This window comes from Phacochoerus africanus, chromosome 8, assembly GCF_016906955.1.
Source record: "Phacochoerus africanus isolate WHEZ1 chromosome 8, ROS_Pafr_v1, whole genome shotgun sequence".
Classification (NCBI taxonomy): Eukaryota; Metazoa; Chordata; class Mammalia; order Artiodactyla; family Suidae; genus Phacochoerus; species Phacochoerus africanus.
The window spans coordinates 70,393,890-70,417,603 of NC_062551.1; the positions used below are offsets into that span (position 1 = coordinate 70,393,890).

A 23,714-nucleotide genomic window follows, 5' to 3' on the forward strand; every position below is an offset into this window, starting at 1 on the left:
AAACCACGTCATTGTTTGAAATTTGTCCAGATGCTGTTTGACACCATAGTTTGTCCTTGTTCTAATACTGCTATTTACAGAGAGGCCTGTGTTTTTCTCCCCTGAAAAACTAACATTTAAGGTTAAAATAATAAAAAAATTATAAAAAATTCCCTTTCTTAAAAAGCGGTAATTTTATATAAACAAGGAATAATTATCAACTCATAGTTTTTCAGGGTCCATCTCTTTAATATTTTGTTTATTAAAGGAAATCAGATATTATCTCACAAGAAAAAGACATTTAAAACAGCCTCCGGTACGAGGAATTGTTAACTGAGGCAACGCTTTTGAATCATTGATCAAAACACAACTGCAATGTGAACTGATTGATAATTCTAATGTATGCCACGCTTTCATGTAATTTCACAATTAGCTTCAAATTTAACAACTCAACCGCTATAAAGTAATAACGGTTAGTAGAAGCCCCTTGTCTCCAAAAAGCCCCCTCTTCGGAGTTCTCCTAATAGACCTGCACACCGTTATCAGACTCCTATCTCCGATGTTGCAAGTGTGTGTGTGTGTGTGTGTGTGGTCTGGACTTGATAGCAGGGTCTGAGTCTTGGATCTCATTTCTAGCGTCTAGCAAAGTGTCTGGCAAATAATAGATACCCAGTAAACGGTACTGAACTGAACTATCAATTAATTTCCAATTTTCTTCACATTCGTTCAGTTATTAAATACTTAGTGCGTCCTTACATGTATCCATGACACTGTGGGGATGGACAGAGATTTAACTGAATAAGAATAATACACGTATAAGAATGCAAAAAGGACAGACTTCAGTCTTCCTGGAAGGCAGAGACCTAATGGAAATTGTGCGCGGTGACCCAGACACCGGAGTACCCCTCACCTCCCCGGAGTGGCCCCCATCGACAGCTCAGTTCCGGCTACTTTAGTCTGGGCGCGAGAGCGAGAGCGAAGGCTCTTGGGAGGAGCCTCGCCCAGCGGCGATAGATTAGTCAGGCCTCAAAAGATGGCGTCCTCGGAGCAGGCAGAGCAACCGAGCCAGGTAAGGGGAGTGGGATTGCCCCACCGTGATAGGGACCCCGGCTGGAGGGGGCGCTCGGCGGATGGCTGGGAGTCGGGTGGGGACCCTGAGCCTCCGAAGCCAGGGACCCCGACTTCTTGCCCCCTTCTGGGCCCCGCCCCTCCCCAGGTCCTCACCGCTTGGCCACTCCCCTGGTGACCCCTCTTTGACCACATTCCAAAGGCAGAGCTCGGGGGGGAGGGGGGGTGCCCACGGGCCCCCACTTCCCACTTGCAGGTCTCTCAGGTCACACTTGAGCTTGGCCGGAACAACGGCGGGACCCTTGAAAAGCCCCCTGGCTTTGAGCTGCGAGGGTCTCTGCTTGAGGAGAGGGGTGAGAGGCTGGATCGGGTCTTTCCCCCCCGGGCAGGGCCTGTCTCCATCAGGGTTCTCACTGCCCCGTAGCCTCAGCCTCCTGAGTGGCCCCGCTGCCAGCCCCTTCGTCTTTAGTCACCTTTGCGCTTCCCCTGCCAAGTTGGAGGGTTGAAAATATACTTAGACCCTCTCCGTGCGTTGGTAGGAAGGGGACTCGTTGTAAACAACAGACGCCACCGAGCTTTTGGCTAACGATCCGTCCTTGCTTCCCAGACCTTGGTTTTCTCGGCCATGGGCTCTAGTTTTTCAGCCACAGATTAAGCCAAATCCCACTCCAGTCGGAGGACCCTCTGCATCAGGAAGCAGTTGACTATAAGGCCTCTGAAGGCGTTTGTAGTACAAAGGTGGGGTGGGCTGAGGTGAGATGAATGAGGGTGAGCGGGTACCTTGCAATTAATGAGTGTGTGCACGCATACCCAGGACAAGTTAGGATTGTTATGTCGTTTAATGCTCATTACAACCTTTATGAAGAACAGGCTGTTAACCACCATTTTGCAGGGTATGTAACATGCCCCAAGTCATGTGTCTGATTAAGCCTGGATTTGAAGCTGGATGTGGGCAACTTCACTACATGGAGCCCTACATGTTTAAGTTTTTTAGGATCAGACAGAGGAGGAAGAAAATGGTGTCAACCTGGACCTCATCACTGTTCTCTCACCTCCTTGAAACACCTGTGGACTTCTCAGCAGCCTATTGTTATTTCACTTCCTTCCTTGGCAGAAGACTAGCACTAGTGTTTCTTACTGTCTTGTTCTTCATGACACGTCTCCTTCAGGAATTGCACTTAGAGGAGTTGGGTTTCCCCAGACTGGTTCCAGGTAGCCATGCACATGATTCAGAGAGATGTCTGGATTGTAAAACAGGGCAAATATCTAGGGCTGAGTCTGGTCTTCTAGAATGGGAAGGATCAAGGTGGCGGAGGAGTAGGCCATGCTCTCACCTTCTCCTGCAAACACATCAAAAAACCCCCATAACTACAGGGAGTTCCCTTCATGGCTCAGTGGTTAAGGAACCCGACTAGGATCCATGAGGATATGGGTTTGATCCCTGGCCTCAGTGGGTTAAGGATCCAGCATTGCCTAGAGCTGTGGCGTAGGTCACAGATGCGGCTTGGATCCCCTGTTGCTGTGGCTATGCCGTAGGCTGGCAGCTGCAGCTCCAATTTGACCTGGAGCCCGGGAACTGCCATATGGCTCAGGTGCGTCCCTAAAAAGCAAACAGAACAAAACAAAAAAACCCACACAACTACAATGTAGAACGATTCGCACAGAATATCTACTGAACGCTGGCAGAACTTAAGCCTCTAAAAAGGGCAAGAAACGCTCCACATAAGTGGGTAGAACAAAATAAAAAAAAAGAAAAAGAAAAATTCTGGAGTGTGGGGAGAGACCTGAGAGGAGGGGCTCTCCTTTCTTGCCTTAACCCACTTGGCTTGCCCAAATGCTGAGGCTCCTTGGAATCAGAAATGTTATACATTAGGAATGGCACAGGCTGGGATTGAAAGGTGCTAGTACATTAATTTGCCAGTGCTGTGAAGGTTACTAAAATTTTTTGCCACTTGGAACCTTTGTATTTTCTTTGGTTCTGGAAATTATCCTCTCTGTACACACAGAAGGAATCTAAGGTCCCAAAGGTGTTTGGCCAGCACTTGTTTGGTTTTCAGCTCTGCTTCTCCTTTGCCCTCCTTTCCAAATCTGGTAGAGATGGGATTGCATCAGAATATGCTGGCAGCCTGGGGAAAAACTTGAATACTTCATGCCAAATTCTGTCACTATCTAACAGTAAGCTTCCAACACACTTGTTTTAAGTGAACCAACTCTCTTGAGCAGTTGCTTCTCATGTCATTTTCAAGTCCTGATGAACTGGTTTCCCATTTCTCCAGTAAAACAGAGTGGAACCAAAAGAACTCTTTGGATTTTTCCCCCAAACTTGGTTTATGTGGGAGAAGAATGCGTCACACCTGTGGGACTGAGCCAGTATTCTGCCTCTCTTAGAAAATTTGTTGGCCTCGAGGCATCCGTCTCTCATTTCGAAAGATTAAGGATAAATAACTGACACTTTCTTCTTTGAAAGGCATTGTTGAGCAGTGGTTAAAAGTATGGACTCTGGAAGTTCCCTTGTGGCTCAGCAGGTTAAGATCTGGTGCTGTCACTGCTGTGGCTCTGGTTACAGCCGTGGCTCGGATTCCATCCCTAGCCTGGGAACTTCCACATGCCACAAGTGCAGCCCCCCCCCCCCCAAAAAGTATGGACTCTGAAGCCATCCCGCTGGCCTAGAATCCTAGCTCCATCACTTACCAGCTGAGTGATCTTGGACAAGTTACTTCTCTAGCCTTATTTTCCCCATCTGTCAAATAGGAGTAATAGTTCCCATCTCATAGCATTGTTCTGAGGATTAAATGAATTATTTTAGAACCGTGCCTGCCATGGTGTGTTATCGATTATTCCATTCAATAAACTCACAACCCATCTAAGCCTCTCCTCAGTCCCTATTATGACATCTTTTGAGGTATAATTTTTCATATGTTGATCACCAGTCTACTAAAGTTGGTCTTTTATTTGCTCTGAAGTAATTTCCTCGAAATTTAAAGGAACACCTTGAATGGTGGTGTTTATTCTAGCTGTCCTTTGTGACTTTTAGATATCAGTGATAAAATTGCTTTCTCATAATGGTATATAGTCTTTTTAGTCTGTCTTCAAAACAGTCTGTTGGAGTTATATTTATTGCTTCATATTCTTGTTGTGTTTGCCCTGTGTTCTATTTTGCATGGCTCATCTCTTGTCAAAGTCCCTTCTAGTCTGTACATGTTACGGCCCATAGCAACAGGAAATGTTATCCCTATTTCTGTATTTCTGTCATTAGTGAAGGGCAGAGGCATGGTTCAATATTGAGAATTATTACAGAACGTAGGTTTTTTCTGTCTTTCTGTCTTTTTTTAAGTCTGTATCCACGGCATATGGAGGTTCCCAGGCTACAGGTCAAATCGGAGTTGTAGCTGCCAGCCTGCGCCACAGCCACAGCAACGCCGGATCCTTAACCCACGGAGCCAAGCCGGGGATCAAACCCGCAACCTCATGGTTCCTAGTTGGATTTGCTTCCACTGCGCCATGATGGGGACTCCCAGAACATAGATTTTGAAGCTGTTCAGGTTCATTGGATATAGTAAATTTTGGACCAAGAAAACATAGAAACAGGGAAGGGAGAAGAGTACAGCAAAGAGAATATGGGGTGGAAGAGCATGGCCCCGTATTCTGACAGATTTTGAACTCCAGCTCTTCCTCACTGTTGGACTTGTCGCTCCACCTCTGTGAGCCTCAGTTTTCTTTGTAAAATAGGAGTCATCGTGGTTACCCTAGAGGGCGGCCTGAAAACACAGGTGTTAAGAGCAGGTGCTGCATATTAAGTGCTCAGAGTGGTTAGTTGATCCTTCTCCAAGACTGTGTGTGCAGTTTGGGAGAATTTCTGAACTCTTAAGAGTAGTTCAAACAAGGTAGTTTGCCCCTCATTCTGTTTTGAAAAGTTTCTAACCAGTAGAAATGTTGAAAGAATAATACAGATAATTCCTGTAAGACAGCCATAAAAATTTCAAGATACACTGTTTACATATTGCTGAATTTGCTTTATCTCAATCTCTTTCTTTCTATTTTTTGTTTTGTTTTGAAGGATTTTATATATAGATATATAAAGGATATATATATGTATAGTCAAGAGATGGTCCATACAAAATAGAGTAATGTGGAGTAAACAGAACAAGACTATGAAGCAATAGCCCAGTGTGACCACTTGCCTCCTCAAAGGCAGCTGGACATCACAGTCTTACATACTGCAGCCACACACGTGTAATTTACATGTCTTCTGTCACCTTTACTGTACTGTTGACCAGAAGCAAGTCACAGTTCCCACCCACACTCAAGGGGACAACACAGGGGCACAAATACCAGGAGGTATGGATCATGGGAGTCACCTTAAGAGTTTCTTGCCCACATGATTGGTTCTGGTTTGGGGCTACTATAAATATTCATGTGTGCTTGTGAAGACATGTGTTCGTTTTTCTTGATCAACACCTCTGAGTGTAATTTCTGGGTCACATGATAAGTGTATTTTTAGCTCTATAATAAATTGTTTTGCAAAGTTGTGTTTTTCATTCTACCAGCAGTGTATGAGCCACATTCCAGTTGCCCCACATCCATAGCAACACTTGGCATTGTCTGTTTCTTTTCTTTCTTTCTTTTTTTTTTTGGCATTGTCTGTTTCAATTTTAGCCATTCTAGTGAGTTTGTAGTGGTTTTAGTTTGCATTTCAGTAATGGCAGATACCATTAAGCATCTCTCATGTGCTTATTGGTAAAGGCTGAGGTTTATTTTTTTTCCTCCATTCAGGATATTGGTTGTTCCACCATCATTTGTTGAACAGATTACCCTTCCTCCATTGAAGTATCTTGCCATTTTTGTCAAAAATTAAAAATTATTGGGAGTTCCCATTGTGGCTCTGCAAGTTAAGGACCTGACATTGTCTCTGTGAAGGATATGGGTTCGATCCCTGGCCTGGCTCATTGAGCTAAGGATCTGGCATTGTCCATAAGCTGTGGGGTAGGCCGAAGCTGCATCTCAACTTGACTCCTGGCCTGGGAGCTTCCATATGCCATAGGTGGGGCCGTAACAATAACAACAACAACAAAATTGATTATAATGGGTCAGATTCTGGACTTTGTTCTCTTCCATTGATCTATGTATTTCTCCTAATGCAAATGAAACACAATTGACTTTTAACAACGTAGGGTTGAACTGCATGGGCCCATGTATAATCGATTTAAAAAAAAAAAAGTAAGTGCCTACTGCAGTACTACACAATTTGTCATTGGTTGAATCCATAGACGTGGAGGGCTAACTGTAAAGTTATATGTGGATTTCTGACTGCATGGAAGGTCGGCGTCCTTAATCCCTGTGTTGTTCAAGGGTCCACTGTGCTGTGTTGATGGCTGTAGCTTTGTAGTAAATCTTGAAATCAGGTAGTGTAAAGTATTCTGACTTTATTGTTTTTCAAAATCGTTTTAGCTTTGGTCCATTGAGTCTCTGTTTAAATTTTAGAATCAGTTTATCACAAGAGCTTGCTGGGATTTTTACTGGGATTCTGTGGGAACTGTAGATCAATTGACATCTTAACAATATTGATCTTCTAATTCCTTAACATGGTATATATTTTCATTTAGGTCTTCGATTTTTCTCAGTAGTGTTTTATAATTTTGACTGTGTAGGTCATTTACGCATTCCATTAAATGTCTCTAAATATTTCATGTTTTTGCATGCTATTGTAGCTGTGGATTTTATGTTTAAATTTCATTTTTAATTTTTCAGTTCCAGTGTATAGAAACAAAATGGGTTTGTATGTTGGCCTTGTATCTGCAACCTTGTTAAGCTCTTTTATAATTCTTATGGTTTTTTGGAAGATTGCTTGTTATTTCTCTGTAGATGATCATGTCATCTGCAAATAACGACAGCTTTACCTCTTGCTTTCCAGTTTATATGCCCCCTTTGTTTTACTTACTTTCTCGCACTGTATAGGACTTCTAGTACAGTGTTAAAAGAAATATTGAGAGTAGACATTCTTGCCTGATTCCAGACCTTAGGGGAAATATTTGCATTCAATCTTTTACATTTAAATATGATGTTGGCTGTAGGTTTTTTGAAAGTCCCTTTTATCTGGTGGAGGGGATTCAACTTTAACTCGCTGAGTCTTTTTTTTTTTTAATCATACATGTTTTGAACGTCGTCAGATGCTCTTTTTGCTCTGTTGATTTTATTTTCCTTCTTTATTCTGTTAATATGATTTTTTTTTTATATTGATTGATTTTTCACATGTTAAGCTAATCTTGCATTTGTTGGATAAATTTTGCTTGGTCACGATTGTATACCCTTTTTATATAATGCTGGATTTGATTTGGCAATATTTTGTTAAGGATTTTTCTATTTATGTTTACAAGGGATCTTGACTTATAGTTTGTGTGTGTGTGAAATCTATGTCTAGTTTTATTATCAAGATAATACTGGTATCTCGGAAAAAGTTGGGAACTTTTAACTTTTTTTCTACTTTGTGAAATACTTTGTATGAGAATTTTTTTTTTCCTTTTTAGGGCTGCACCCACAACATATGGAAGTTCCCAGGCTAGAGGTTGAGTGAGAACCGAAGCTGCAGGCCATAGCCACAGCAACGTGGGATCCAAGCCACGTCTGTGACTTATACTGCAGCTCATGGCGGCAACACCGGATCCTTAACTCACTGAGCAAGGCCAGGGATCAAACCCTTGTCCTCATGGATACTAGTTTGGTTTGTTACTGCTTGCCGCAGTAGGAACTTCCCGAGGCTGGTGTTTTTTTTTTTAAGTGTTCAATAGAAATCACCAGTTTAGCCACCTGGGCCTGGAGTTTTCTTTTTAAGTTTTAGTTATAAACTTGTTTTTTAAAAAAATTAAGTATTTTAAAATTATGTTTTAATTTATTTGATTATAGATTTAAAGGTTTAAAGCTTTTCTGGGTTTTTTTTTTTCGTCCTTTTTTGGCCATGTTTGCGGCATGTGGAAGTTTTTGGGTCAGGGATGGAACCTGTGCCACAGCAGTGACAATGCTGGATCCTTAACCTGCTAGGCCACTAGGGTATTCCTTTTCTGTTTTTTTCTAAGGTCAACTTTGGCATATTGTGTCTCAAGGAATTTGCTATTATTTCAGTTGTCAGATGTATTGTTTTTAAAGTTTTTCTTAATATTTCCTTATTATTTGTTTTATTAAAAAAAATTCAGAAGTTCCTGGGCCAGGGATGGAACCTGTGCCGTAGCCATAACCAGAGCCATAGCAGTGACAACACTGGATCCTTGACCCCTTGAGCCACCATGGAACTCCTTCCTTTATCTTTCAAATGTCTATAAAATATTCAGTGATTTCCACTTTTTCATTCCTAGTGTTGGATATTAGTGTCTTCTCTCTCTCTCTTTTTTTTTTAGGGCCACACCTGCGGCATATGGAGGTTCCCAGGCTAGGGGTCCAATCAGAGCTACTGGCTGCTGGCCTACACCACAGCCACAGCAATGTGGCATCTGAGCCATGTCTGCAACCTACACCATAGCTCATGGCAACACCAGATCCTTAACTCACTGATCGAAGCCAGGGATCAAACCTGCAACCTCATGGTTCCTAGTCGGATTCGTTTCTGCTGTGCCATGAGGGGAACTCTTTTTTTTTTTTTTTTTTTTTTAAATTTTCTGTTTAGGTACAGGTTTATAAATCTTTTTTTGTCTTTTTTTTTTTTGGTATTTCTTGGGCCGCTCCTGTGGCATATGGAGGTTCCCAGGCTAGGGGTCGAATCGGAGCCGTAGCCACCAGCCTACGCCAGAGCCACAGCAACGCAGGATCTGAGCCGCGTCTGCAACCTACACCACAGCTCATGGCAACGCCAGATCGTTAACCCACTGAGCAAGGGCAGGGACCGAACCTGCAACCTCATGGTTCCTAGTCAGATTCGTTAACCACTGCGCCACGACGGGAACTCCATTTTTTTTTTTTTAGGTTTATAAATCTTAATAATCTTCAGTAAACCAGTTTTTATTGATTTTCCTCTGTTGTTTGTAAGTTTTAAGTTTTATTTCTTTTTACTTTGAGTTTCATTTGCTCTGATGTTTCTAGCTTTTCTAAAGTCACTAAAATTCTTCTAAGCACTGCTATAGTTGCAGTGCCAAAATTTAGATGTGTTGTCTTTTCATTTTCATTCAGTTCATAATATTTTCTTATTTCCCCTGGTATATCTTCTTTGACCCCTAGATTGTATAGAAGTCTGTTTAATTTCCAAACACTTGAAATTTTTCCAGATTTTTTTTCCTGTAATTTCTAGTTTAATCCTGTTGTTATCAGAGAACATATTCTATATGATTTCAAGTCTTATAAATTTGTTTTATGGTCTATGTTGATGAGTTTTCCTTATAAACTAGAAAATATAGTTTACCCTTGAACAGTAGAGGTTTGAACTGTGCAGGTCTAGTGACAAGTTTTTTTTTTTTTTTCAATAAATACGTGCCTCAGAACTCTGCTGTTTGCAGTTGGTTGACTGCAGTATTTGGATGGGGAGCCTTGGATATGGAAGGTCGACTGTAAAGTTATGCAGACTTTTGACTGTGGGGTTACTCCCCTACACCCCCTTGTTCAAGGGTCCGCTCTAATGCATATTCTGCTGCTGTTGAGTGAAGTGTTGTTTAGATCTCCTATGTCCTTACTGACTTTTTAAATTTTATCTATTTTTTATTTTAATTTTTTTTCAAAAAGCCTTTTTTTGTTTGTTTGTTTTTGTATTTTTAGGGCCACACCTGCAGCATATGGAGGTTCCCAGGCTAGGGGTCTAATCGAAGCTGTAACTGCCAGCTTACACCACAGCCACAGCAATGCAGGATCTGAGCCGCATCTGCAACCTACACCACAGCTCATGGCAACGCCAGATCCTTAACTCACTGAGCAAGGCCAGGGATCGAACCTGTGTCCTCGTGGATGCTTGTCAGATTCGTTTCCACTGAGCCAGGACGGGAACTCTGACTTATTGACTCTTTTATTAAGAAGAGAGGGTTACTAAAGTCCCCTCCTATACCTGCCAATTTGTCTTTTTATCCTGAATTTTGTCTGATTTACTTCATGTGTTTTGAAACTCCTGTTGCGATTTGTCTTTTTATCCTGAATTTTGTCTGATTTACTTCATGTGTTTTGAAACTCCTATTGCGTGCATACTTATGTGGGATTGTCACGTCTTCTTGGTTGGCGCCTTCATTTTGGAAACGTCCCTGTTTATCATCGATAATATCTGTTTGTTTGAAGTTGTCCGAGATTCACGTTGCCACTGCAGCTTTCTTAGGGTTAATGTTTGCACGGTACATCATTTGACATCCTTTGGCTTTTTAGCTATGTGTGTCTTTTTGTTGAAAGTGGGTTTCTCGTAGATGGTATACAGCTCGGTCTTGCACTTTCTCCCCGCCCTGTCTGACTGTCTTTGCCTTTTAATTGGAGTGTTTCATTTATACTCAAGGTAAGCATAAATATGGTTGAGTTTCTGCCATCTTGCAGTTTTATTCATCTGTTCTTCTTTGTTCCCTCTTTTGTGTCTTTTGGATTATTTTTTCAGGATTTCATTTTATCTTTACTGTTGATTTAATTGTATCTCAACTCTTTTTTTTCCCCCACTTAATAGTGATTGCTCTAAGGTTTACAGTCTGTTACTTTAAGTTATCACAGCATACTTTTGGAAGATCCCTTTGTGGCTCAGCGGTAACAAGCCTGACTGGTATCCATGAGGCCTCAGGTTGAATCCCTGGCCTCGCTCAGTGGGTTAAGGATCTGGCGTTGCCATCAGCTGTGGTGTAGGTTGCAGACACGGCTTGGAACTCATGTTGCTGTGGCTGTGGTGTAGGCTGGCAGTTGTAGCTCCGTTTTTTTTTTTTTTGGTCTCTTTTTGCCTTATCTGGAGCCATTCCTGCGGCATATGGAGGTTCCCAGGCTAGGGGTTGAATTGGAGCTGCAGCTCACAGCAACGCCGGATCCTTAACCCACTGAGTGAGGCCAGGGATTGAACCGGCAACCTCAGTGATGCTCGTCAGATTCTTTTCCACTGAGCTATGATGGGAACTCCCTAAGTTATCTTTTAAAAATAAAAATATATTGAAAATATCTTTTAGGAGTTCTTGTTGTGGTGCAGTGGGTTAAGAATCTGACTGTAGCAGCTGGGGTTGTAGAGATGTGGGTTTGATCCCCAGCCCGATGCAGTGGGTTAAAGGATCCGGTGTTGCCACAGCTGCAGTGTACTCACAGTCCCTATCATTGCACCACCCCCGCCATAGGCATTTTAAAGATACTGTTCCATTGTATTTTTTTGGCTTGTGCAGTTTCTAATCAGACGTCTGAAACCATTCTTAATCTTGACTAATAGCTGTAGGTAATGTTTCTCTTTTTTTCTGGCTGCTTGGATTTTTCCTTTTTCATGGATTTTTAGAATTTGATTATGATGTGCCTTAGTATGCTTTGTGTTTATTCTGCTTGGGGTTTGTTGAACTTCTTGAATCTATAAGTTTGTAGTTTTCATCAAACTTGGAAAATTTTTTCCTTACATATTTTTCTTTTTTTGATCTTTTCTCCCCACTCTGTTCTTCATTCTGGTCAGTTTGTTGCTATGTTTTCAAGTGCACACGCACTTTTTTTTTTTTTTTTCTATTTCTTTGGGCTGCTCCCGCGGCACATGGAGATTCCCAGGCTAGGGGTCGAATCGGAGCTGCAGCCACCGGCCTATGCCAGAGCCACAGCAATGCCAGATCTGAGCCGCTTCTGCAACCTACACCACAGCTCACGGCAACACCGGATCGTTAACCCACTGAGCAAGGGCAGGGATCGAACCCTCAACCTCATGGTTCCTAGTCGGATTCGTTTCCACTGCGCCACAATGGGAACTCCACTTTTTTTTTTTTTCCTGCAGTATCTAACCTCCTGTCATTTCCATTCAGTGAAATTTTAATTTAAGATACATGTTTCTTCTTTTCCAGAAGTCCTGCTTTATTTATTTATTTGTTTATTCGCTTGCTTGTTTTTTAGCAAGCACCCTTGGTATGTAGAAGTTCCCAGGCTAGGGGTCAAATCAGAGCTACACCACAGTTCAGGCAATGCTGGATCCTTAACCCATTGAGTGGGGCCAAGGATTAAATACTAGTCAGATTCATTACACAGTGGGAACTCCTCTGCTTTCTTTTTATACCTTATATTTCTCTCCTTACTATGATTATGTAAATTCTTTTTTTATTTATTGAGGTATATTTGACATACAACATTGTATTAATTTCAGGTATATAACAAAATGATTTGACATTTGAATTTTCGGGGTTTTTTTTTTTTCCCCCTTTTTGGGGCCTCACTCTCAGCATGTGTAAGTTCCCAGTCTAGGGGTCAAATCAGAACTACAGCTGCTGGCCTACACCACAGCCACAGCAACATGGGATCCGAGCCTCATCTTTGACCTACAAGACAACTCATGGCAGCCTTGGATCCCTGACCCACGGAGTGAGGCTAGGGATTAAATCCACATTCTCATGGATTCCAGTCAGATTTGTTTCTGCTGCTCCACAACAGGAACTCCCTGACATTTGTATTTTTGGAACTGACTTAAATTCTTTTTTTTTTCTTTTCTTTTTACAACCATACCTGCAGCATATGGAAGTTCCTGGGCTAGGGGTTGAGTTGGAGCTGCAGCTGCAGGCCTATGCTACTGCCAAAGCCACACCAGATCTGAGTCACATCTGTGACCTATGCTGCAGTTTATGGCAACACCAGATCCTTAACCCACTGAGCAAGGCCAGGGTTTGAACCTGCATCCTCATGGAGATTAATCAGGTTCTTAACCTGCTGAGCAGCAATGGAAATTCTGAGTTAAATTCTTGAATAAAATTGTAACACCTCTCTTCGTATTCTTTTTTTTAAATTGAAGTATAGCTTGGTGTTTCTGTGAGCTGCAGTGTAGGTTGCAGATATGGCTTGGATCTGGTGTTGTTGTGGTTGTGCTGTAGGCTGACAGCTGCTGTGGCTGTTGTGTAGGTCGACCTGGGGTCTCTATGTGCCCCAGGTGAGGCCCTAAGAAGTAAATAAATAAAAGAGATAAAAAACTGTAGGTTGAACCAAATGAAAAAAAATTTTTTTCTTATTATAGGTCATAGTTTCCTGCTTTTTATTTTATTTTTAATTTTTTTTTACCTTTGTCTTTTAGGGACATACCTGTGGCATATGGAGGTTCTAGGCTAGGGATGGAATTGGAGCTGTAGCCGCCGGCCTACACCACAGCCACAGTCACGCCAGATCTGAGCCTCATCTGCAACCTACACCACAGCTCACGGCAATGCCAGATCCTTAACCCACTGAGCGAGGCCAAGGATCAAACCCGAATCCTTATAGATACGAGTCAGATTTGTTTCTGCTGAGCCACGACAGGAACTGCTCAGTTTCCTACTTTTTGACTTATGTTGAGATTTTTGATTAGATGCTGGATGCTGTGAATTACACACTGTTGCGGGTCTGGATTTTGTGGTCTTAAAGCGTGCTGAGTTTTGTTCGGGTGGGTAGTTATATTACTTTTGTTTCATTTTCATTTTTTCAAGTCCTGATATAGAGTCACTCTTACCCAAGAGGTAATCTAACTGACACCCCCCCCCCCCAGATGTGGTCTCTGCTCAGTGGCCTGAGTGAACAGTGAGGACACTCTGCTCTAACGATCGGGGCTCCTGAGACCTGTGAGGGTTCTGGGAACCGTTCGGCTTGCAGCTTCTACATCCCTCTTTTTCACTCTTGCGGAGTTTCGTTTTATGCGTGTACATATTTCAGTATCCAGCAGAGACTTAAGGGCACCTCTGTGCAGATCTCTGGAGCTCTCTTTCTGTATAGCTCTCTCCTTTCTGGAACTCTCTCCTGCAGCTCACTCAACCTGCCTGAACTGCAGTCTCTGTTTGCTCCACGCAGTGGGACTGCTGTGTTCTGCCGCCTGTCTCCCCAGTCCCTCCCTGTCCCCTCCTTGGTCTGAAATGTTCAGGAACTGGCAGAAGCCAGCGTGGTCCCAGGGCTAATGTCATTTGTGTTCTGTCAGGAATTAACAGTCCTGTACTGCTTGCTGGTCTGGTATCAGCAAACAGTGGTGGCATTTATTTTGTTTAGTTTTCTAGTTATTTACAGTGGGAGGGTAAATCTGGTCCCTATTACCCCATCTTGGAGCAGAGTCTATTGCTTGATGTTGAGCAGAAGAATGACACGATATAACTTCCATTGTCTCATCTCATCCTGAATGTGGGGTGGTGGTACTACTGCCATTGTTCCCATGGATGAGGAAGCAGAGGTTCAGAGGTGTGGAACACGGTCCCTCACTTGGTAATGCCAAAGGGCATGCCACTGCACCGGCGCCGCTCCAAAAGTATTTGTTGAATTGAATCTTACTCTTCCCAGCAGAAGACTCCAGGCCATGTCTTGCCTAGGACATATCCAGAGTTCCACAGTCACTGGCAGGTGTAGGATGAGTGCTTCTAGATGTGGGTGTTTTGCGGGTTGCTCATATCTGAGCTATGTGTGAGTTGACCTTTGCTATGCATCAAGGTCAGCATGTGGGCACACCTCCTGGCTGGGGAAGGCCAGTGTCTGGACAGCAGGAGCGAGTACCTTTGTCTCTGTCAAACAAGCATTTCTCTCTCCACCCCTGGGGTCATTTTTGTTTGCCTGGGTTTTTTAAAAAAATTAAATTTTTAAAATTTTATTACTTTTTTTCTTTTTAGGGCCACAACCGCAGCATATGAAAGTTCCTGGGCCAGGGATGCAATCAGAGCTGCAGCTGCCGGCCTATGCCACAGCCACAGCCACACCAGATCCGAGCCGCGTCTGCAACTTATGCTGCAGCAGGCTTGTGGCAAAGCCAGATTCTTACCCTGCTGAACAAGGCCCAGGGATCAAACCTGCATCCTCATGGGTACTAGTCAGATTCTTAACCTGCTGAGCTACAGCGGGAACTCCCTGTTTGTTTTTAAAGCGGTCTTATGCTCTTGTTCTTCTTCCCTTCTCACTCTCTGCATTCTGGTAACTAAGGATCCTGACTGTGGAGTGCCTTAGCACTTACTTCTTACTCCTCAGCTGGTGATTGCTAAACCTTACTGTTAATGATTTTTAAAACCATAGACCACCCGGTCAAGATTTTCAGGATCAAGTTGGAATTTAATTTGTAGGGATTAGTCTCAGGCTGGGAAATAGACTTGACCACTTAAAAGGGGGTTGATGTAGGAGTAGGTGTTTAAGAAGTGTTGGGTTTTCAGAGTTCCCCTTGTTGCCCAGCAGGTTAGTATCTATGAGGATGCTGGTTCAATCCCTGGCCTTGCTCAGTGGGTTAAGGATCCAGCATTGCCATGAGCTGTGGTGTAGGTCGCAAACACAACTCGGATCCTGTGTAGGCCAGCAGCTGCAGCTCCAATGAGACCCCGAGCCTGGGAACTTCCATATGCCTCGGGTGCGGCGGCCCTAAAAAGAGGGGAAAAAAAAGAAAGCATTGGGCTTTCACAAAAGCTGGACCAGTGAGAATAATATTAGAACCTGCATGAACTTGGGGGGGTTCAGCTTCTGACAAGAAGCAGTTGGCTGCTCGGCCTTTGTTTTTTTTTTGAAGCAGCTTCTAGAGCTGCATGTTAAATATGGGATTCTGTCCTCCTCCTCCTCCTCCTCCTCACAAGGAAATGCAAGGGTCAGGATTCTTGCCAGGATCCTGTTGGTGTTTTGGATGGAGCCATTCTTCAATGTCTTTGGCAGGACATTAAGCCTCTCAGGTCCCTGCCCTCTAAATGCCAGTGGGACTCCCTGGTCATAGCCAGAAACTCCTCCACACTTTTTTTTTTGTTGTTATTGTTTTCTTTTTGCCATTTTCTTGGGCCGCTCTTGCGACATATGAAGGTTCCTAGGCTAGGGGTCTAATCGGAGCTGTAGCCACCGGCCTACACCAGAGCCACAGCAGCCAGGATCCGAGCCGAGTCTGCGACCTACACCACAGCTCACGGCAACGCTGGATCCTTAACCCACTGAGCAAGGCCAGGGATCGAACCCGAAACCACATGGTTCCTAGTCGGATTCGTCAACCATTGCGCCACGACGGGAACTTCTCCTCCATACATTTTTAAATGCCCCGCTGGGAGTGATTCTGCCCCAGGGTTGACAGCCATTGGGCCATGACATTACTTTGCGAGGAGACCAGGTTTGTGTTTTGTTGTAGGTGAAGTAATAGTCCAGGGAAGGACATGCCGGGGTCCTTTGCTTGCTTCATTTTGGCTTCACTTTATAAAGTGCTGCCTTTGTTTTAACTTTTTAAATTAGAAAAATTAATTAAGGGAGTTCTCTGATGGCCTAGTGGGTTAAGGCTCCTGCGTTTTCATCGCTGTGGCTCTGGTCCCTGCTGTGTGGCGCAGGTTCGATCCCTGGCCTGGGGATCCACATGCTGCCGGTGTGGCAAAAGCAAACAAACAAAACCCATCAAAAATAAACAAAAACAAACCAAGAGAGAAGCTGAAATAAACTTTGCAACTCTCATTAAAAAAAAGAAAAATTAATTAAGTACATTTTTTTTTGTCTTTTGTCTTTTGTTGTTGTTGTTGTTGCTATTTCTTGGGCCGCTCCCGCGGCATATGGAGATTTCCAGGCTAGGGGTTGAATCGGAGCTGTAGCCACCGGCCTACGCCAGAGCCACAGCAACTCGGGATCCGAGCCGCGTCTGCAACCTACACCACAGCTCACGGCAACGCCGGATCGTTAACCCACTGAGCAAGGGCAGGGACCGAACCCGCAACCTCATGGTTCCTAGTCGGATTCGTTAACCACTGCGCCACGACGGGAACTCCCCAATTAAGTACATTTTTATTGAGTACCATTGACATTCTAAGTGCTGTAAATCAGCCTTCATCACGGTGGCAAAGTGTCTGCCTTCAAGGAACTTAAAATCTAGGGGGAATAGACAGATAAGAAACTAGGTATAAATGAAGAATTTCAAGGAAATCCACATGGAGAGGAGTAGGGATTGAGTGAAAGTTGTCTCTGTCATCAAGAAGTAGTTTTTTTTTTTTTGTCTTTTTGCCATTTCTTGGACTGCTTCCTGCGGCATATGGATGGAGGGTCCCAGGCTAGGGGTTGAATCGGAGCTGCAGCCACCAGCCTACACCAGAGCCACAGCAACTCGGGATCCAAGCCGAGTCTTCGACCTACAACACGGCAACGCCGGAGCCTTAACCCACTGAGCAAGGCCAGGGACCGAACCCGCAACCCCATGGTTCCTAGTCGGATTCGTTAACCACTGAGCCATGACGGGAACTCCAAGAAGTAGTTTTCTAAAGGCCGCACAAAGGCAATGGAGGATGGCCCGTTTTAGATTGCAGTTATTTCCACAGGCGCTGGAGAATCATCCAGAGTATGTTCGTATCGGACAAGTCCCAGATCGGGAAGAAGTCCTGTGTGAGTTCACTGATAAGGTCCGAGTGACCTCAGTCAGCACCATGCATTGAAACACACAGTGGGGAAATGCTTGCTTCTCCCTTAGCAGCCCTGAGATTGGGTTTGGTGGTCTGGCTTTGGGGTACTGAGCCTCCAGAAGGCTCCGGGGAACCAAGGTTTGAGGAATTTGGGGACTGTTGCTGTTTAAATTCCTTGGTGGGGATGTATGTGCTGCTTGAATGCTTTAAATATCCCCAGGAGGATACGTCAGGGGCCAGCATCAGTGGTGGGTCCCCAAAGAGGAGACTGTTGGGATGAGAAGGAAGCTTTCTTTATAAAATTTTTAACATTTAATTTTTTCTTTTTTGGTTGCCCTGTGGCACATGGAGTTCCTGGGCTAGGGATCATAGGCGTTTGTGACCTATGCTGAAGCTGTGGCAGTGTTGGATCCTTTAACTCATTGTGCTGGGCCAGGAATCGAACCTGTGTCCTCGTACTGCAGAGACACCGTGGGATGCTGTGGGAACTCCTAATATTTAATTTTTTTTTGGGGGGGGGCCACACCTGTGGCATATGGAAATTCCCAGGCTAGGGGTCAAATCAGAGCTGTAGCTGCTGGCCTACACCACAACCACAACAATGCAAGATCTGAGCCGCATCTACAACCTGTACCACAGCTCAGGGCCCCGCTGGATCCTTGACCCACTGAGTGAGGCCAGGGATCAAACCTGCATCCTCATGGATACTAGTGGGGTTTGTTAGCGCTGAGCCACAATGGGAACTCCCGTATTTAATTTTTAAAAGCAGAATATATTTACGTTGCTCATAATTTTAAAAGGTACAAAAGGGTGAGTGATGAAAGAAACTCAGTTGGTATGGTATATTGTTTAAACGTTTTCCTCTGGCAAATATTAGCTATTTAGGGGATGAACTAATTTTAAGGGAAGTTCCTTGGAGATAATGATTCATAGTGATTAGTGGTATCTCAGGAAGAAAGTGTTGGCTTAAGTCAGAATGAGGCTTCCTAAATGTTACAGCTGTTTGCGTGCGTTTGTTTTGCCTAGTCTATTAATTACCTACACTATTATTTTATGGGGTGGCAGTAAGGTAGTTGCTTAATAAAATGTGGTCTAAAAAAAAAACCTCTCAATTATTTTGATTAAATAAAAGGACTCAGGGAGTTCCTGATGAGGCGCAGCAGAAATGAATCTAACTAGTAACCCTGAGGTTGTGGGTTCGATCCCTGGCCTCGCTCAGTGGGTTAAGGATCCGGTGTTGCCGTGAGCTGCGGTGTAGGCTCAGATCTGGTGTTTCTGTGGCTCTGGTATAGACCGGCAGCTATAGTTCTGATTCGATCCCTAGCCTGGGAGCCTCCGTATGCTGTGGGTGTGGCCCTGAAAAGCCAAAAAAAAAAAAAAAGGCTCACATCCTTTCAGTACCATTATTAGCTGAGTCATCACGGGCAAGTCCTTTAACCTCCCCTGCCTCAGTTTCCATGTCAGCAGTAATTTCATACATTTGTTAGGAGAATTGAATGAAGAAGGCACTAAATAAATGTTAACACTTTGTATTTACCAAATGCAAAGCCCTCGGGAAGATATTGAATTTTGATATATAATCCATCACACCATGGTCTGCTCTGTTGCCCACTGATTCACTCAGTAAGATTCTGTAGAAGGCCCAGCCTGTGCCTGATACTGTCCTGGGCCCCAGGGACACGGTGATCTGCAAACACAGCCAGTTTCTGCCCATGCAGAGTTTATCGTCTGCGGAGGGACGAAGACATCGGTTGGCTGTCACCCAGTCCCTGGAGAGGCACTGGTAGATGATTGATAGATGGTATGGGTGTATACTAGGGAGGTTTGACTGTGTCAGGCTGTCAGGGAAGGGATGCTTCCTCAGGGAAGTGGCCTAGCTGAAATGTGAGGGATGAGTTAACTTGTCAGTGGGAAGGGAAGAAATAGCTGGTGCAGAGGCCCCTTGGCAGAGGAAGCAAAGGGCGGTGTGTCTGCTGTGTGTCGAGCTGGGGAATGTGGTGCCACACAGACCTGATCTGTGGTCAGGGGAGGCCTGACCAAGGCCACACCAAGAAGTTTTTTTCTTAGCAGAGTTGTGTTGTTTACTGGGATGGGTGGTGCATGAGATCAGGTTATTTTGAAGTGGTAGTCTGTTTGCAGTATGGAAAATGAGTTAGAGCCAACATGGATGTGTGTGAACTGATTAGAAGGCTCTTGCAAATAGTCTTTAGTAAACTATAATGGGGAGTACCCTGTCGTGGCTTAGCAGAAACGAATCTGACTAGTATCCACGAGGACGCTGGTTTGATCCCTGGCCTTGCTCAGTGGGTCACAGACGCAGCTTGGATCTGGCATTGCTGTGGCTGTGGCATAGGCTGGCGGCTACAGTTGATTCGACCCCTACCCTGGGAACCTCCATATACTGCGGGGGTCTAAAAAGACAAAAAATAAAAATTAAAAAAATAACCTATAATGGAAAAGAATATGAAAAATACTATATAAACGTATAACTGAGTCACTTTTTTTGCTTTTTTTTTTTCAGGGCTGCATATGTGGCATTTGGAAGCTGCAGCTGCTAGCCTACACCATAGCCATTCCACGTCTGTGACCTATACCACAGCTCATGGCAACGCTGGCTCCTTAACCCATTGAGTGAGGCCAGGGATTGAATCTGAAACCTTATGGATACTAACTAGTCGAGTTCATTACTGTTGAGCCACAAAGGGAACTCCATACAATGCTTTTTCACTTATTTAAAGAGCCGCAGGTGCGGCATATGGAAGTTCCCAGGCTAGGGGTCGAATCAGAGCTGCAGCCACCCGCCTGCGCCACAGCCACAGCAATGCCAGATCCGAGCCACGTCTGCGAACTACACCACAGCTGAGGGCAACGCCAGATCTTTTATCCCACTGAATGAGGCCAGGGATCGAACCTGTGTCTTCATGGGTACTACTTGGTTCATAACCGCTGAGCCACGATGAGAACTCCCTAGTTTGCATATTTTGGTGGAAGGTTGTGCCGTTCACCCAGACAGGGAGCAGTGGAAGGGGACATGTGTGGCAGAGGGAGAGGATTCTGAATCTGCTGTGGGATTTGTTAAGTCCAAGAGGAGGCAGGCAGTTGGATGTAGACCTCGGAGGGGTCTGGGCTAGAGATCTAAATGCATGAGCCCTGAGTTTCCTGGTGGTTCATCACGTTAAGGACCCAGCATTGTCAGAGTTCCCTTGGTGGCGCAGTGGTTACTAATCCGACTAGGAACCATGAGGTTGCAGGTTTGATCCCTGGCCTTGCTCAGTGGGTTGAGGATCCAGTGTTGCCGTGAGCTGTGGTGTAGGTCACAGACGTGGCTCAGGTCCCACGTTGCTGTGGCTGTGGTGTAGCTCCAGTTGGACCCCTAGCCTGGGAACCTCCATATGCCGTGGGTGCGGCCCTAAAAAAACAAAACAAAAAAAAAACCAAAAGGACCCAGCATTGTCACTTCTGTGGCTCTGATGCCTGAAGCCTTGGGAGTGAGTGACAGTGGAGGAGGGGGGAAGGAGAGCATGCTCAGGTTCCCTGGGACTTTCTGGTTAGTTTCCACAGGTTCTAGTTAGTTTCATGGCTTACTTCTTGTCCTGGGATGAGAAGGGGCCCCCAAGATAGGACTTGTGGATGAGGAAATGGGGTCTTCCTTCCAGCAGAGTCCTTGCCAACTGTGCCATGTGCCAGCTGCATGGTAGCAACTGGGCATGAGGAAATCTTGGGGGGACCCTCTGTGGACTGGACTCTTTCTTCTCCCACCTCTGTCCTTTTTTCCTAGGAGGCTTGGCGTGTGCCATCTGAACTAGCAGGGAGGAGTTTGGAGGCTGGAGGCTGGCTCCGGAGGCCCACAGATTAGCTGCATTTGTCTGGATATTATCTGTAGATAATTGGAAATTGGCTTGAACATCAGTAACAGTAAACTAATCACAACTCTCTCAAGCTGCTTGTTTTATTCTTTTGGAGATTTGTAAATTTCCTCCGCGTCTGTCTGTCTCTGTCTCTCTTTCACCTTTTCTCTGACTTTTGGCCAGGTCAGCCACGGGTTGAAGGTGAATGTTTAAATGTGAGGGTGAGGCGAGAGAGCGAAAGAAGGAAACAGACCAGGGCCAGGCAAGCGGGCCTCAGGCTGCCTGCGCGCTGGTTGGTCTCTTTATCTGTCAGCTTGTCACTAGCTTATTCACAGAAAGGATTTAAGCCTGGCTTTCTTTACTACCAGGGATTGGTGTCCTCAGTGACAGGCGGTAAATGGGAACCAGTGTCCTGGCTCCAAACCGATGCCCAGATGAAAAAGCTAAGTAGGGCCCCTGTTGCTGGGTCTGGGTCTCCATCTCTGCTTTTCCCAGTCAGCGTGATGGGGAGATGGCAGAAGGGAGGTTTTGTTTTCATTTAGAGCCTTTCCTTTTGCTATTTCCCTGGATTTTGTGCTGGTCCCCAGCCCCTGCTGCTCAGCTGCTGACCTCGGGCGCTCCTAAGCCAAATGCAGCCTTCTCAAGGTCCTGTGACCAGTGAACCCAGAAACAGTCTCTTCATGTTCACTGCTAAATTCAAACTCTTTGGGTTACCCCTTACAGGCAGCTCCCTACAGAATCCCTGCAGTATGAAAAACTGGTGAGAAATAGGAGAAATAGTTTTGGGTGTGTTGCTTAAGAATGGAACAGCTTTGGTTTTTTGGTGTCCATTGGGTGGCACTGTGATCTTACTTTTGTTTCTGATTTTCTTTGCAGCCAAACTCTACTCCAGGAAGTGAAAATGTGGTACCTCGAGAGCCACTGGTAAGTACCCATGATATATGGTATCATTTTCTAATAATGGAAATACTGTGTAAGTTTAAAGAAACCTTACGATCCTGTAGTAAGTAGGTGCTGGGTGGAGACCAAGCCCATCTGTGACCTCTGACTTCTGACTCCTTTTCACAGGGAATAGTGAGATTTCCCCTTAGTAAAACCTGGTCTTTTCTGGAACTAAAAGCCTCTGTGCTAGGTGGTGATGCCCCGCTTTGTTTGTTTTTTATCAGTGGTAATTAGTGGGGTGCCTGAAACCTTTGGAGGCTGAGCTGGAGTGGGGTTGCTGGGCCTGACCAAGTTGCTGCTTGATTGTCTGAAATAGCCATGCTGCTCCACGGGGTGAGGCCACTTCAGGCAGCCTTTGGAGAACAGATAAAGGAGAGACTTCTGTATTTAGGTTTGTGGTCCTCATTACCAACATCACCTGCTTATGCTATCGATGGGGAAGAGGTCTGCTAGGTACTGGAGCTGGTTTTCCTCACAAAGTGCTTTTGCTCTGATGGTCTGAGCCAGAGCGCCTGCCTGCCCTGTTTTCATTCTATTTTGCATTTCAGGGCCTGCTGCACATCCTCTTGGCTGGGTATTAAGCCTGATCCTGTGGCTTACGAACCTGACTAGCGTCTATGAGGATGCGGGTTCGATCCCTGGCCTCGTTCCGGGGGTTAAGGAGTCGTTGTTGCCATGAGCTGTGATGTAAGTCACAGACGTGGCTCGGATCTGGCGTGGCTGTGGCGGTGGCCGGCAGATGCAGCTCCAATTCCTAGCCTGGGAACTTCCATATGCTGCAGGTGCAGCCCTAAAAAGTGGGGGTGGCGGGGGAGGAGACTTGTTCTGTACAAACCAGCTACATCTTATGGAGGGGCCAACTTTAGGTTCAACTTCTCAGAGCTAGTTTTTTCTTTGAATGGTGATCAAAAACTTAGGGATGTACGGCCAGGCCTTTGTTTGGGGGCAGCGCCTGTAGTTTTCACCTGTTTTCCTTCCCGCTCCTCTGGCAGCTGTGGGAGGAGGCGACGTGAGGCCCTCCGCTGGCAGGAACAAGTCCGCATTCTAGTCTGTACTGAGGCTTTCCAAGGCAGAAGGGGAGCTGGGTTTGATGAGCTGGAGGAGGGCCAGGCTGACTCGAGCCCTGCCAGGACTGTTTGAGGGGAGCACGGTTGTCCAGTCTGTCACCTGCTGTCACCAAATACGACTCACCCCCCACCCCCCGGCTTTGTTTCTCTCCTTGGGTTTTGCCTGGGCTCTTCCTCCGGGTCTCGGCGGTGTGAAAGCCAGAGGAGGCTTCGCTTTGGCAGCCCCATGGATAGAGAGCTTGTGTTCTTGGGGCTGCCTCCAAGCCCCTCAGGCCAACACTGTGATCGGCTTTGGACTAAAGTTCGGAATGGACGCTCTCGTCATCTCCACTCCCTTTCTTCCTCGGTCTCTCTTAAAATTTTTATCTGCTCCTTTGACT

At 45.1% G+C, this 23,714-nt stretch overlaps 1 protein-coding gene across 1 annotated transcript in view; it reads left to right on the plus strand.

Moving 5' to 3' along the window:
* The first annotated feature begins 989 nt into the window (after positions 1-989).
* PEX14 (peroxisomal biogenesis factor 14) overlaps positions 990-23,714 on the plus strand; it is a 137,839-nt gene continuing 115,114 nt past the window's right edge. Inside the window, exons 1-2 of the mRNA XM_047791739.1 lie at positions 990-1,048; positions 22,202-22,249. Coding sequence (XP_047647695.1) covers positions 1,013-1,048; positions 22,202-22,249 — 84 coding nt within the window. The 5' untranslated portion in view covers positions 990-1,012. The remainder of the gene's footprint in view (positions 1,049-22,201; positions 22,250-23,714) is intronic.